Source organism: Desarmillaria tabescens, assembly GCF_030435595.1.
Source record: "Desarmillaria tabescens strain CCBAS 213 chromosome Unknown EV420scaffold_10, whole genome shotgun sequence".
In the NCBI taxonomy this organism is placed as follows: Eukaryota; Fungi; Basidiomycota; class Agaricomycetes; order Agaricales; family Physalacriaceae; genus Desarmillaria; species Desarmillaria tabescens.
Window position 1 is genome coordinate 180,761 of NW_026848309.1, and position 13,273 is coordinate 194,033.

General features: G+C 48.0%; 6 protein-coding genes across 6 annotated transcripts; 2 read left to right on the forward strand and 4 right to left on the reverse strand.

The window, feature by feature from the left end:
* Positions 1-132: 132 nt before the first annotated feature.
* EV420DRAFT_121248 (asparaginyl-tRNA synthetase) lies at positions 133-2,454 on the reverse strand. Its single transcript, XM_060466384.1, has 6 exons — positions 2,037-2,454; positions 1,835-1,981; positions 1,605-1,784; positions 595-1,554; positions 480-538; positions 133-430 (listed from the first exon to the last, which is right to left on the reverse strand). Exons 1-6 carry the CDS (start codon positions 2,382-2,384, stop codon positions 406-408), a joined length of 1,719 nt encoding a protein of 572 aa, XP_060333409.1. The 5' UTR covers positions 2,385-2,454; the 3' UTR covers positions 133-405.
* Positions 2,455-2,532: 78 nt separating this feature from the next.
* Positions 2,533-4,123, reverse strand: EV420DRAFT_1664558 (uncharacterized protein; the record flags this gene model as incomplete). Its single annotated transcript, XM_060478958.1, has 6 exons — positions 2,533-3,117; positions 3,170-3,531; positions 3,588-3,637; positions 3,690-3,699; positions 3,754-3,859; positions 3,912-4,123. The coding sequence occupies 6 exons, from the start codon at positions 4,121-4,123 to the stop codon at positions 2,700-2,702; spliced, it is 1,158 nt and encodes a 385-aa protein (XP_060333410.1). The 3' UTR covers positions 2,533-2,699.
* A 548-nt stretch (positions 4,124-4,671) lies between these two features.
* Positions 4,672-6,598, reverse strand: EV420DRAFT_1266644 (pyridoxal phosphate-dependent transferase; the record flags this gene model as incomplete). Its single annotated transcript, XM_060467345.1, has 5 exons — positions 4,672-4,794; positions 4,846-5,317; positions 5,367-5,714; positions 5,766-6,355; positions 6,416-6,598. The coding sequence occupies 5 exons, from the start codon at positions 6,596-6,598 to the stop codon at positions 4,672-4,674; spliced, it is 1,716 nt and encodes a 571-aa protein (XP_060333411.1).
* Positions 6,599-7,059: 461 nt separating this feature from the next.
* Positions 7,060-8,628, forward strand: EV420DRAFT_121502 (uncharacterized protein). The gene is made up of 4 exons (XM_060466391.1): positions 7,060-7,505; positions 7,559-7,656; positions 7,714-8,017; positions 8,073-8,628. Exons 1-4 carry the CDS (start codon positions 7,246-7,248, stop codon positions 8,527-8,529), a joined length of 1,119 nt encoding a protein of 372 aa, XP_060333412.1. The 5' UTR covers positions 7,060-7,245; the 3' UTR covers positions 8,530-8,628.
* A 235-nt stretch (positions 8,629-8,863) lies between these two features.
* On the reverse strand, positions 8,864-10,889 carry EV420DRAFT_121422 (FAD dependent oxidoreductase). The gene is made up of 4 exons (XM_060466385.1): positions 10,595-10,889; positions 10,178-10,548; positions 9,733-10,131; positions 8,864-9,683 (listed from the first exon to the last, which is right to left on the reverse strand). Exons 1-4 carry the CDS (start codon positions 10,788-10,790, stop codon positions 9,198-9,200), a joined length of 1,452 nt encoding a protein of 483 aa, XP_060333413.1. The 5' UTR covers positions 10,791-10,889; the 3' UTR covers positions 8,864-9,197.
* Positions 10,878-12,642, forward strand: EV420DRAFT_1526543 (D-isomer specific 2-hydroxyacid dehydrogenase). The gene is made up of 6 exons (XM_060472422.1): positions 10,878-10,999; positions 11,052-11,559; positions 11,615-11,850; positions 11,888-12,043; positions 12,098-12,265; positions 12,317-12,642. The coding sequence occupies exons 2-6, from the start codon at positions 11,253-11,255 to the stop codon at positions 12,422-12,424; spliced, it is 975 nt and encodes a 324-aa protein (XP_060333414.1). The 5' UTR covers positions 10,878-10,999; positions 11,052-11,252; the 3' UTR covers positions 12,425-12,642.
* Positions 12,643-13,273: the final 631 nt, after the last annotated feature.

The following is a 13,273-nucleotide window of genomic DNA, read 5'->3' on the forward strand; positions in this document are numbered from 1 at the left end:
GTTGGTTATAGTCCTCCTTGTGCATCCGAATCTGAACAAAAGGTTCGAACCACTTAAGTATTTCAACACTTTAGTAGGCAATATCAGATCACAGGATAGATGAAGTCAACATAGAACGAAGATGGGTGAATGCTTCTTATATAAGTCCACATCTCACCAAGGTAACAGAGGGGAGCTACTACAGTAGCGTGCGATACGAAAACCAAGATTAGGCAACACATATGGAGTCGTACTTGATTTTGAGACGAAAACAGTGAGTCGGTGACATCTTTGCTGTGAAAAAGTAATCCAAGTATACGGCTAGTCCCGTTTTGCGGTCGAACATCAATAAGCAGTCTAGTCAATAGTCAAACCTTCATTATTAGGTCTAGTAGAGTAACTTCTACAATGTCACACACACAACATCTAGGGAGTAGCACGTCCAGGCCACCTACGATGCGCCGTGAGCGTTATACCACAATCGACAGGGAAGCACAAACCTTGGGTACAAGGAACACTCTCTGACGGTAAACCGGTTCGCAAGCCACGCAAGGAAGCGCTAAACACATAACATTAATATAGGGTATTGGATAAATGACGGTAGATCAAACATACCTCAACTCCCAATCCGTACCCGCCATGCTCGCAAGTCCCATACTTACGCTGATCGGTGAACCAGTAATACGGTGTTGAATCAATCCCCTCGCGCTTATATGCAGCCAGCAACTCCTCCATATCAGAAATCCTCATCGAGCCACCCACGATCTCACCGACGTTTGGCATCAGCAAATCACAGCTTTCGGTGTAAACAGTTTTCGCGCCTTCCTCGGCTGGCAGCTTCTTCATATAGAACGCCTTGAGCTCAGCTGGGAAAGAGTGCAAGAACACTGGCGTCCCAATGATATCCGTCATCTGCCTCTCTGCAGCCTCCGCAATATCATCTCCAACAACATGGTCCACCATCTTTGCTTGGCCCGACTCATCAAGGATGACATTCCCCTCTGCATCTTCGGCGGCGTGTTTGATTCCATGTTCGACAAGCCATGCGATAGCATCAAAGTACGACATGCGCTTGAACGGTCGTTCCGGAGCTTTGAATCCGGGGTTGAGTTGCTGAATGAGGCCTGCTGAGACGGGGTTGGCCAAGAGCTGATCAACCGTTTCGCAGATGATTGTCTCGATGTGATCCATGAGATCTTCAAAGCTGATAAAGGCGAGCTCAGCCTCAAGATGGGTGTACTCGCTTAGATGCCTTCTAGTATGGCTGTTCTCAGCTCTGAAACTTTCTTGGACGCAGAACACGTCCCCGAGACTGGGTAAGCATGTCTCGAGGTACAGTTGGGAACTTTGCGTGAGGTAAGCAGGCTGGCCATAGTAGTTTAAACTGAAGAGGGTAGCACCACCCTCGACTTGGGTTTGCACAAGACATGGCGGGGTTACTTCGAGCAGGTGGTGTTTGACTAGAGAGTCGCGGAAGGCGCTAAGTAAGTGTGCGCGGAGCCGAAGAACAGATGAGGCGGTCTCTCCTCTAATGACCAAATGACGGAGATCAGCTTGGATAGATGGGTCGGATTTCTGATAGTAAAATCAGAGGCGATAGAAACAAATGAAAAATGATGATATACCTCGTTTAAGCGGTTGGTAAACGCATCGTCAGCTCCAGGGGCAGCTCCCACGATTTTCCAGTAGTCAACAATGAGTTCATGTCCACCCGGTGCTGTCTTCCCTTCTGGAACGACTTGCAAGGTACCGACAAGTTCTATTGATGACTCCAGCGTCAGAGTCAAGGCGTCGTATGTTTGACTCTGTAGTTTAATCAATGGTTTTTCACGCACGACAGCTAGAATATACGTACGACCACACCCGAAAGAACTGTCTGTAGATACCCAGTTCCATCTCTGAGGACCACGAATATGATACCTTTTTGGGATCGCAGTCGGTGAACCCATCCAAATACACGGACGCGTTGAGAACGTAGATCAGATAGCTGGGATATCTTTGCCTGATCACACGAGTCGAATGAGACATAGACGAAGAGTAGACCGTAAGCACTATACCTTCTTAACCGAAGGTAACGATGGATCTTCCGTCAGAATGATTTTCTTGCTCTCCTCGAGCAACTTCTCCCTCCTCTCCTGCTCATCACCCTGCGCCTTCGCTTTTTGCTCCGCGAGTTCTTCCTGCTTTTTGCGTTTCTTCTCTAAGCCATCAGCATTCTTTTTGGCCTTTTTCATTGAGGACTGGGTAGGCTCTTCATATGTCCCTGATGGGTCTTTTCGAGTCAGAAAGCCGTCCGACGAGCCACGTGTGAAAAGAGCAAAAGCCAGCGACTGATAAGGCTGATCTGAAGTGCCTTTCCCTGTTGCATCAGAACCCGTAGATTCGTCGATATGTATGAGAGCCATGGGGGTCTGTATAACGCGATACTACGCGTAGGCAAAGGTATCAAGTCAAGGTGCGAAGTAATGACTCGGGCGAACGCTTTTACTTATTACGGAAGCGTAGATAAATAAATCACAAACAATTACCGAGGTCGGTCCGAAGTCGCAACGTGAGCAGCTGTAAACCCGAGATAGCCGGTCGCATTATCTCTCAAGATCTCTATTAATTAGTCCGAGAATATCATACATTCTTGCGGTTGTACAGATAACAAATATAAAGTACAGTAAGTAGGCCTATCGAGTCCTGTTAAGAAGTATAATAATTACCAGGAAGATACCCTAATACTCTGCCGGTGGATAGTCTATGTAACCCTTCTTCTCTGTTTCCATATCCTTCCCATGCCCATACAATGTAGACATATCCAATTTTCCATCCAAGGGCTTTCCGTACTGTAGCCGCTTAGCAAAATCTGGGTGTGCAATCCATGGAACACCGAAGAACACGCCTGCGATTTGGTTCTGCGAAATATAACAAGCTGCCTCCTCAGCCGTGAAGCCAGCATTCGCAAACACTGTCACGTTCTTCAAAAGAGGCGCATATGTCGCGACGATGTCATGTTTAGTAGCGCGGTGGCTGCCGTCAATGACAGGATCAAGGAACTCCATCCACCGTACCAGAGCGACATAAGCGATTTTCAGCTTGTCAAGTTCATTGATGAAGTAAGTGAATGTGTCGATGGTCTCTTTCAACGGCATTCTGTGATTTATGAGTAAGAACGCCGTGCTAAGATTTCATGCCAGTCGCATACCCTTGATCATTGTATCCACCAGCAGGAGTGAGTTTAATGGCCACACGATCGGCGCCCCAGACATCAATCATGATCTTGACAACTTCAAGACCGAATCGGGAGCGGTTTTCAATGCTGCTACCCCATTCGTCTATACGATGATTGGAGGTGTTATCGAGGAACTGATGGATGAGATATCCACTGGCTCCGTGTATTTCTACACCATCGAAGCCAGCTTCTTTCGCATTGATGGCTGCCTGCTTCCACATCGGTAGAAGCTTTCTTGGGTCATCGATAGCGGTGGGTGTAACATAGCCGGGCTGTCCGGGAAGGAACCTGAACTTTCCACCTCGGGCAGATATAGCAGAAGGGGCATAAACGGGCTATAGCAACCAATCAGCATCATCAGATGCTTAGTATGTGTCTGCAATCGACGTACCTGTTCAGAGGCAATTTGCTCCGGGGCGTCTGGATGGCTAACACGACCCACTAGATAAGCAAGTCAGTATAGCTGTGCCAAGTACACATATACACAACTAACGATGCCAAAGCTAAACGAAGTTGAGTCAAAGGGATGAATACTAATATGAATAAATCGAATGTACCTGCGCATATATCAGGCTCCCTTCAGCGTGTACAGCATCGGTTATCTTCTTCCATTCCAAGACTTGTTCTCTCGACCATATGCCGGGGGCGTTCTGCCACCCCGATCTAATACGATCGAATCAATAGAAACATCTCCACAGCTTAGAAATGGACGTACCCTTGCTGGCAAATAAGCATGCCTTCGGCGACAATAAGTCCAGCACCGCCTGCAGCGCGTTGCTTGTAGTATTCGACATTGATCTCGTTTGGAACATTGGTAGGGACGGAGCGGTTACGCGTCATGGCAGACATGAGTACCCTATTCTTCAAGGTAAGTGGACCAAGTTGCAGGGGCTGAAAAAGAGCTTGAAGGCTAGTAAGCGTTGACATCGTAGCTGAGAAGGATGTTGGATGCTAATGAATGTGCCGCAGTCCTTTTATAGGCTAGAATGGTGCCAGATTAAGTCGTTTTCGAACTAACTAGATTACTTTAATCACTCACGCGTACTATCACCAAAGGGTCTGATGAAAACTCCGACCGCGGACATGGTCAGCGTGAGTTACATCCTACACCCTCAGAACACTCAGACTTCGCCGATGTTCGCATGTTGAAAGCAATCTGACCGGAACATTCGTCGCGGATACTCTCATCCCGGAGAGCATGACGTCACTCGCGAATGTGTGCTGAACAAGACTCGGCCGTTTAACTGCCAACTGCGAAAACGCTGTCAAGAATTATTTATCTTCCTCCTCCCATGCGCAAGAGTTATGGAGAAGCAGGTCTTTGACGATGATACATGCTGTCTAAAGATTGAGCATCCAACTAATATCAGATATTCAAGTGACAGATACTATCGATCAAATTATATCAAATCCCGAGTCGGAACGACTCTTCGAGCTGATGTGTGGGATTGAGAGTACCTTGGGTGATGGCATGCTTACTGCACAACCGGATCTTCATTAAGCTTGGTTGCCAGCGCTGCATCCTCGGCAGCTGCCAAAGCCACATCGAAACCGTCTTTCAGACTCTCCCAATCTTCCATTCCAATGCTTATCCTTATCTACAACACCATCGTTGAACAAAGTTGATAGCGCCGAGGAAGGTTACTCACCAAGGCATGATCCACTCCATTCTCTTCCGCCCATTGGAGCTTCGAGTGAAACGACATTTCCGTGAAGGGGATAGCAAGTGTGAAGATTGTACCAAAAGTGATGCCCTTGTAGCATGGCAGAGTATCGTAAAACACTTTCGCAACTGCTAGGGAAGTGAAGGAAATCGACAACAGACCCCCGTAGCCCGGGCTTGTGGATTCTTTGTTGAGATACCGCTCATAAATCTCGGGTGTCTGGTACTTGGGATACAGCACCTGCTTGATAAAGGAACCTTGGGCTGTTTGTGACCGCGTATAAAGGTAATCAGCCACAGCTTCAGCGTTCTTGTCCACGATCGCGATGCGCTGCTTAATATCTCGTGTGTTCGCTTCTAAGCAGATGGCGTCCTCGCTAAAATAGGTATCCTGGTATGTCTCTTCCATGCGCGCCTTGAATTCTGAGTAGTATGGAGACGTCGGGTTGAGGAGAAGGCTTGTTACGACAATGAGCATGAGAAAAAACTGCTATTAAATACACTCACGCGCCACCCATGACATTCGCAAGCCCGCTGATAATCTTCGTAAGGCTACATACAACTACGTCCGCATAAGGGAGCAGTTGAACGTTGATGAGATTGCCGACAGTTTCATCGATGATCAAGGGAACATGATATTGATCAGCGAGCTCCCGAAGACGAGCGACGTCAGGAGACCGGAGCATAGGGTTGGTGGGGAAATCTATGTACAGTGCGGCGAGCGGTGGCTGCTCAGGATTCTTTGCCTGCTCTGAGGCAAGCAGAGTCTCAAGTTCAGCGGTAGAACCACTCCCGATAACGTAATGTCCGGCCCCCCATCTTTCGATGAGATTGTGAGAATGGGAATACAAAACACTGCTCGATCTTATCAGACACGAAAGATTGCAAAAGAAAGGAAAGCCGTACTTGAATGCAGCACTCTTCAGTCCCTTAGGACGTGCATCCAGAATCATGAGATGGAGATGCCAGATAGCATTCATGCCACTGGCATACAGGTAGACGTCATCTGAAGACACGCCTGGCACGCCCCGTATGTTGGTCGACTCGTCTCCAAAATCTCCAGCAAATAGTCTACGAAGAGCGCTTTTGGCCTCCGAGCCAGTTTCAACAGGTCTATAGACTTGATAATACCCTTGGTCGCGCCAATTTATGGTCTTGAGGGGTACAACGAAGGTACTGGTATCAACGAGTTCCTCAGGTATGCACCCAAGGCATAGCTCTGCGAATCGTGCCGATATCCCTGACCCGGTGTACATCATGAACTGAGATGCCTCCGTGAGAGCGGATGAAGGAAAGAATACGGCAAAGACGTCCGGGAAGCCATAGACATCCATGTCGCTCTTGTAGGGAATTTCGAAGCGGCATACACGAGGTTCTCCGGGTTTCTCTGCGTGCTTTTTCACATACAACACGCATTCTTCAACAGATTTACGTGAAAATGAGAGGGCACATTCTTCTCCTTCGACACCGTGGATTCGAGAACAGATCTTCCATAGCTAAGCGTGCAAAATGTGATTCAGAGACAAAACTCAAACTCATTCTGCACTGAGACGCACCGCTTTCACGTAGTCATGGATCTTTTGTCGGGGATATCCTGCCTTTAGTGAGTTCGAGACCCTTTCCTCCCCTTCTGCGAAACCAACAGCATCTTGCCAGGCGGGCAAGGAACAGACAATTGTGTGTGGAACATTGGGTGGAATTGCGTCTCCTAATGCCGCTGGCTGAATTCCTCCAATCATCGAGATGGTGTACGAGCTGAACAAAGAGTGGGGCAAATGCGGAAGACGGGATAGGCGCTCAGATCTGACTCGGAGAACCGGTGTTTTATCCGTCTGTGCGGGTAATGATGGAGATGAGATGAGATGGAGGTGATATCGGAATTCAACAATTCGGAAAGTGGTCGTACCCTGTCGTACCAAGCTTGGCATCCTGAAGAGCTGAGGCCTTCAGACAATTATCACAGAACTGACGACTTGTCTAGCACACATCTGGATGCTGGCTTGGGTGGGTTGATTTATTCTTGGTCGTTTCTCTGAGGAATCGAATCGAAATGTGGAGGATAATGGACGTTCCAGCAGTCCTTCAAGCTTCAAGGCTTGGAATACCAGCGTCAGACCTGCAATACTAGGGAGATGGCAGGAAGGAAAGTGGAGGTGCCAATGATCGATTATGTTAAATTTTTTCGTCATAATTGTAATGCAGTATGTAATAATGTAGCAAAAAATAGCATCCCTTCCTTCATCCACCATCATGTCTTCAACTTCCTCTGCTAGCAGCACTAGCTCTAGCTCGAGAAACTCCAGTCCAGCACCATCCTCTCCTACATTCAAACGGAAACGGGCTGACAGCGTTTCCAGCGATTCGGACGAAGGCGGGCCACCTCCCGATGGTCCCGTTCTTTCTCATGCTGAAAAACGTCGACAGAAGAAGGAATAAAAAGTCAGAAAAGGAGCAGCCCTCTATGACTAAAAAACCCAAGCTCGACGCCTCTGGGAAGCGACAGAACTCGATATGGGTAGGGAACTTGTCGTACAAGACGACCTCGGATGCTCTGAGGACGTTCTTTGAAGGTGTTGGAGAGATCACGCGCATACATATGCCCACAAAGCCGTCGGCGAAACCTGGGGTGAAGGGAGAGAATCGGGGGTGTGTGGATATGTCGTCTTTTTATTCATCGTTTTGACGATACTATTTTATAGCTTTGCTTACGTCGATTTTGCGACATCCGAAGCGAAAACTGCTGCCATTGGTCTCTCCGAAAAGCATTTAATAGGAAGAAAGCTATTGATCAAGGATGGTGTGCATCTATTCATTTCATTCCTTGAGGGTCAACCACTAAACTATCTTTTTCCAGGTGACGATTTCGCAGGAAGACCATCAGTTCCAGCTGTAGAAGATAGCAAATTGTTAGTGGGCGGTAAAACGCATTCAAAATCAGCACAGAAAATTTTGCGTGCGCAGAAACAACCTCCAGCACCTACACTATTCCTGGGTAATTTGGGATTCGATACTACCAACGATTCCATTCGCCAATTATTCGAGGGCCATCGAAATCTGAAAGAAAAGGATAAAGCGGATATCGAGGCGCAAGAGGCAAAAGATCCGTGGATACGAAAAATACGTATGGGTACATTCGAGGACAGCGGTGCATGTAAAGGGTAATGTCCATTCCTTGGTGGGTCATATAAACCTCCGCACTCATTAATACCTCAGATTTGCATTTGTTGACTTCTCGAGTATCGAAAACGCTACCGCTGCGCTTATCAACATTAAGAACCATCACATGAACGGCCGAGACCTTGTTGTTGAGTACGCGTCGGCGGACGCTGTACGACGTGGCGCGTCAAAACCGAAAGGTCCTGATGTTCTACCGAACAAGCGGAAGCGACCCTTCGACAAGACGAAGAAGAAGCAGGAGCCGAACCGAGAGCGCAAGAGCGTTAGGGACGCTGGGATGGAGGAAGATGATATTATGAAGGAAAGAGACGAGGGGTCTCACCCGGTGCCGAAACGCAATAAAGCTGAAAGCAATGAGAGAAAAAGTGGAGTGGGAGCCAGAGCTGCTAATTATCGCAATCGGCCTAGACCTGGAGCTGCGCTAGCCCAAGCCCAGCGACAATCTGCTGCCATCCTCCCGTCCTCAAATTCCAGCAAAAAGATAACATTCTAAAGCTACGTGTTATACCCGTTGATCTCAATCAGAGCACTCTTTGGCACCTATATTTCAAAAAATATGTGCACCAAGCGTCGACTTCACATGAAACAAGAACAAGGTTGTATATGTGGTCAATTTGCAGCCCATCATAATAGCTCGGCTCGTTCTGCGAACTTTCTCCATTAAGTCGATTGCATCGAAGTGCGCGTTTCTTGTTGGCTGAGATTGACGCTCCCACACTCTAAATTTACAGCGAATAGCTATAACCAATCAAACCGTCCAACCCTCCTCAATAGGTATGTACCGCTGGCTGTCTAGGAGACACTAAGTCAGGCAGTATCACAGGGAGATATCACATTCTTCAAAAGAAGTGAGCTAGGGACATGGAAACAGAAGAGATTGACAGGTCTACTTGTATCATCATGAAACTCTAAACTTGTAGGTGGTAGGAAACATATGCTGTTGCTGTTTGAAGACTCGTGGTCTTCCCAGTCCTGAAAAATAATTGAGACTGATCTTATTCAGGTCGGCACTTCGGAACCAAAATAAGAAGCGGACTGCTACTAGAACGCAGAGTACAAACCTACTTCAGGCGAAGTTTATCGACTGAAGCATTAAGAGATTTGGCACAGACATAAATATTCCTTGTACTGTCACAATTTTGAGCACCAATTTCAATGATATCAACTGGCCAAGTCTTGCTCCTCCGCGAGTACCACTTTCCGTAACACCCGTGGTCCCAGCTCTCCCTCTTCCAAGCCATTCGTCTTCTCAATCCACGGAATCCTCTCCTTATCCGACTGAGGCCATGTCCATAGCTTCGTATACTCCGTCCCCTTCTCCAAAAGCGCATCAATGACTTTCCCCCCAAGATTCGGCAGGAATTTAAACATATGACCGCTCCCACCACTCACGACAAACAAGCTTTTCCCATACCCTGGCACGTAATCGATCAGGAAGTTGTTGTCGAGGCTATCGCAGTACCAGCACAGACGCGTGCTCGCAACCGTCGCCTTTTCGGCGATATCAGGAAACAGCTTGCGTAGCGTATCCTTGATCAGCTCTACTGCGACGAGTGGTATCCGTGTCTCTTTGACTTCAGTATACTTCGTCTTGGGCACGGAGATGCGCAGCCCAGGCTCAGATGGATGATCGGCGAAGTTGGTATACTATATGCTGATCAACATCATCCCTTAATGGACTATATTGAATACATACCTTCAAACCGCGATATCCCACTTTAAATAGTCCATCTTCGGTAATCGGAAAGCCATAAACGTTGCCAATAGGGCTAGCGTCGCTAAGTCCCCATGCCCAGACGAGGAAGTTCTCGGGGGAGTACTTGGACCAAAGTTCGGGGTCCTGTTCTTTGGGAGGGAACTGATAGAGCATAACGGACCCAGCGGTGGTCTCGAGACGATCGACGGTTGCTGGGAGGAGTGACGGCGTCCAGCCTCCTGCTGCAACAATGATAAGATCGCCGGTGTGAACGACGCCATCCTTCGTCTTGACGCCTGTAGCTTTCTTCTCGCCGTCCTTGTCCTCCGTGATGATCTCGACGACCTTGCCTTTCTCTGGACCAAAAATAAACTTGACGCCTGCTTTACCAGCAAGGTACTGCAAAACGTCAACATATGTGCACAGGGAATTCAAATTGGCATACTTTTGCATACGCACAAGCTTTATCAGCTCTAGTGAAACCGCCGTTCAAATCTAGCAAGCCATCCCCATTCCAGTTGACTGCGCGCACTCTCCTGCCTTCTCCTCCGAGATCACCGCCCTCTGATAAAATATATGCGTGACTCCTTTGCTCAGGTGTAAGTGTTGCCAGGCTATCCTGATCGAACTTGCTGATACTAGGTGAAGACTCCGTTGAAGGAAGACGAAGGACGCCAGACAGATACAGCAATTGCGTGTTTGGGGTCAGCGAGGGTGGGAGGTCTTCAGCAGGTGTCGCTGCGAGATCCTTGTTCCACTGGAACCATTCTTCCCTTGCCGCGAACGCGAGATGCTGGTATTCCGTTTGGTTGCCATCTAGAGGAAAAGTTATATGGATAGAGAAAGTTTGCAAAGCACTTACACCAGCAACGAAAGACTTTGTTCACATCTGCCGACGGAGCATCGCACCCTTTGGATGGCGCGCACCCGTTCGCTTCGTAAGGCTGGTAGTCAAGCACGGTAACATCGACTCCAGAGCGAGCGAGGTGAAGACTAGTGCTGAGTCCGGCAACGGCGCCCCCAATGATGATGACTTTCTTGTCTTGCAGCGCAGCCATGGGAATTTGAGGCAGGTATCATTTCAACACCCATTTTTGAAAGACAAGTTATCTCTCGAGGAACTGGTTGTAGGCAAAGCGGCACGGACCTTCGGATGATGCCGAGCAGTGGCGACGATTTACGTCTTCTTTGTTCATTTCTCGTCTTGTTTTACTTACCTCTCTCCCTCTTCTTTGCCTATACTTCCATCTACCGACGCCGTAACAGAGTATGCATGTGTTACAAGAGAACGGCCCACTTCTAACGACTGCATCGCGCAGGCTTGTTCCTTATCTTAAAGTGAAGGGTCTAATTGCCTATCTCTCCCCATCCTATCCAGTTGGCGAATTGTATCAATTTCTAGCATCATTCTTTCATTTCTCTTCACCGCCGGGTCTTCGGAACAGTTCAGGAACATACTTTTATCTTTTCTCCGATAAAGCTATCTCGGCCTTCTATCCTCAGGTGTTGGTCCTACTGTCATGTCGCAACGCAAAAAGGTCCTGGGCATCGGTGCTCCTCGCTTCGCCACTGAGGAATTCACTGCTCTCAAAGCAGTAGCCGACATCCATTGGTTCGTACCCGACGGTCATCCCCAAGTGATTCGCGAGGTCAAGAGACTATGTGAAGAACACGGTCCTTTCGATGCGGCCTATGTTTTATTTGGGACGGCGAGATATGGCCCTTTCACTGAAGAGATGCTCCGGCCTCTTTTTCCTGGGTGCGGATTGTTCGCATCTGGTGGTGCGGGGTACGATGACATCCCTACTAAATTCTTGGCAGAGAACGGTGTGTATGATTTGCCATATGGTACATTCAGGCATGCATCTGAACTCGCATCTAGGTGCCTATGCTGCTAATACTCCCACCGCAGTAACCAATGCAACCGCTGACATGGCTCTGTTCCTTACCCTCGCTGTCTTGAGGAACACCTCCCAAGTTGAAGCCAACTGTCGAGCCGGCAGATGGCGTGATGATTTGGAACTAAACGAAGATCCTTTTGGGAAGACCTTTGGGATATTTGGCATGGGCAAGATCGCGAAAGCTACTGCCAAGAAGGTCCAGGGCACAGGAATGAAGGTGATTTATCACAGTCCGGACGAAATTGAGCGACGAGGAGGAAAAGAGCTTGGATGTCTCATATGTTACCGAAGACGAGCTCCTCGCCTCCTCCGATGTTCTCAGCTTGCACTGTCCCCTCACGCCCGAAACGAGAGAATGGTTCAACGCCGAGCGTATCGCAAAATTGAAACATGGCGCGTTCTTTGTTAACGTTAGCCGATTTTGTTATCTCTCCTATTGTTTGGGATATTGACGTCCCATATAGACTGCTCGTGGTGCAATTGTCGATGAGGCCGCGCTTATCCAAGCTCTTGAGAGTGGTAAAATCAAGCGTGCAGGCCTTGATGTTTTCGTCGGCGAACCCAATCCCAATCCATGGTTCCTTCAGTCTAATCAAGTGACCGTCCAACCACATTGGGGTGCATTCACTACGGTGAGGCATTGCTATTTTCAGCGATGCGTTTGTTCTTATATTTACCTATAGGGAACGATATATGTTGGTGAATGCCAAGTCTTGGATAACGTACGGACGTTCCTTGAGACTGGCCGACCCAGGTATCCGGTGAACAAGCCTAAGGGAACAGAGGCGTAGATGAGTAGAAACAAACTTGAATGTAATATGGCCGGGAAGGCAACTGTTTTTCTCCAGCTTTTCTGAGCCTTATTTAAAATTAAGTACTTCATGTACCATGAAGAATCTCCCAAGGCCACATATATTCTAATTATACGTGTATCAAGTGAAAACGACAATCTTTGCGACAAGGGTAGTCTCCGATGCCCACACGTGATATTCACCTGACTGTTTTACACCAAACTCAAATTTCAGATCCAATTTTACCTCTCTCTGAGTCTCATCTCGCTTTCTTGCTTGAAGTTGCAACGACTAGTGTGGTCAGACAGACGGTCACCAGTCTACTATATTCATAAGACTTGGAACAAGGGTGGGTTTCGGACATATCCAACACCAGCAGGTGCACGTGTCGAGATAATCGAGCGTAGTGCCTTAGGATAGGTGAGAAATCGTTTGTCTGACATTTAAGAGTGATATCCGGGTCAGGCTTGACCCAGCCCGACCCTAGTATCTTGTAGACAGACGCTATATATACGGCTACAGTTGCAGGCGAGGTTGCAGAAGACAGCAAACTGTTAACGGATGGCAAAACACATCCAAAACCAGCACAGAAAAATTTGTGTGTACACTGCGCAGAAACAACCTCTGGCACCTAGACTATTCCTGGGAAATTCGGGATTCGATACTACCAAAGATTCCATTCGTCAATTTTCCGAGGGCCATCGGAACCTGAAGCTGAAGGGTAAGGATAAAACGGATATCGAGGCGCAAGCCGTGGATACGAAATATACGTATGGGGCACATTCGAAGACTCAGACAAGGTAATGTCCTCTCTGCAGCGGGTCACATCAACTTTCATACTTATCCGCA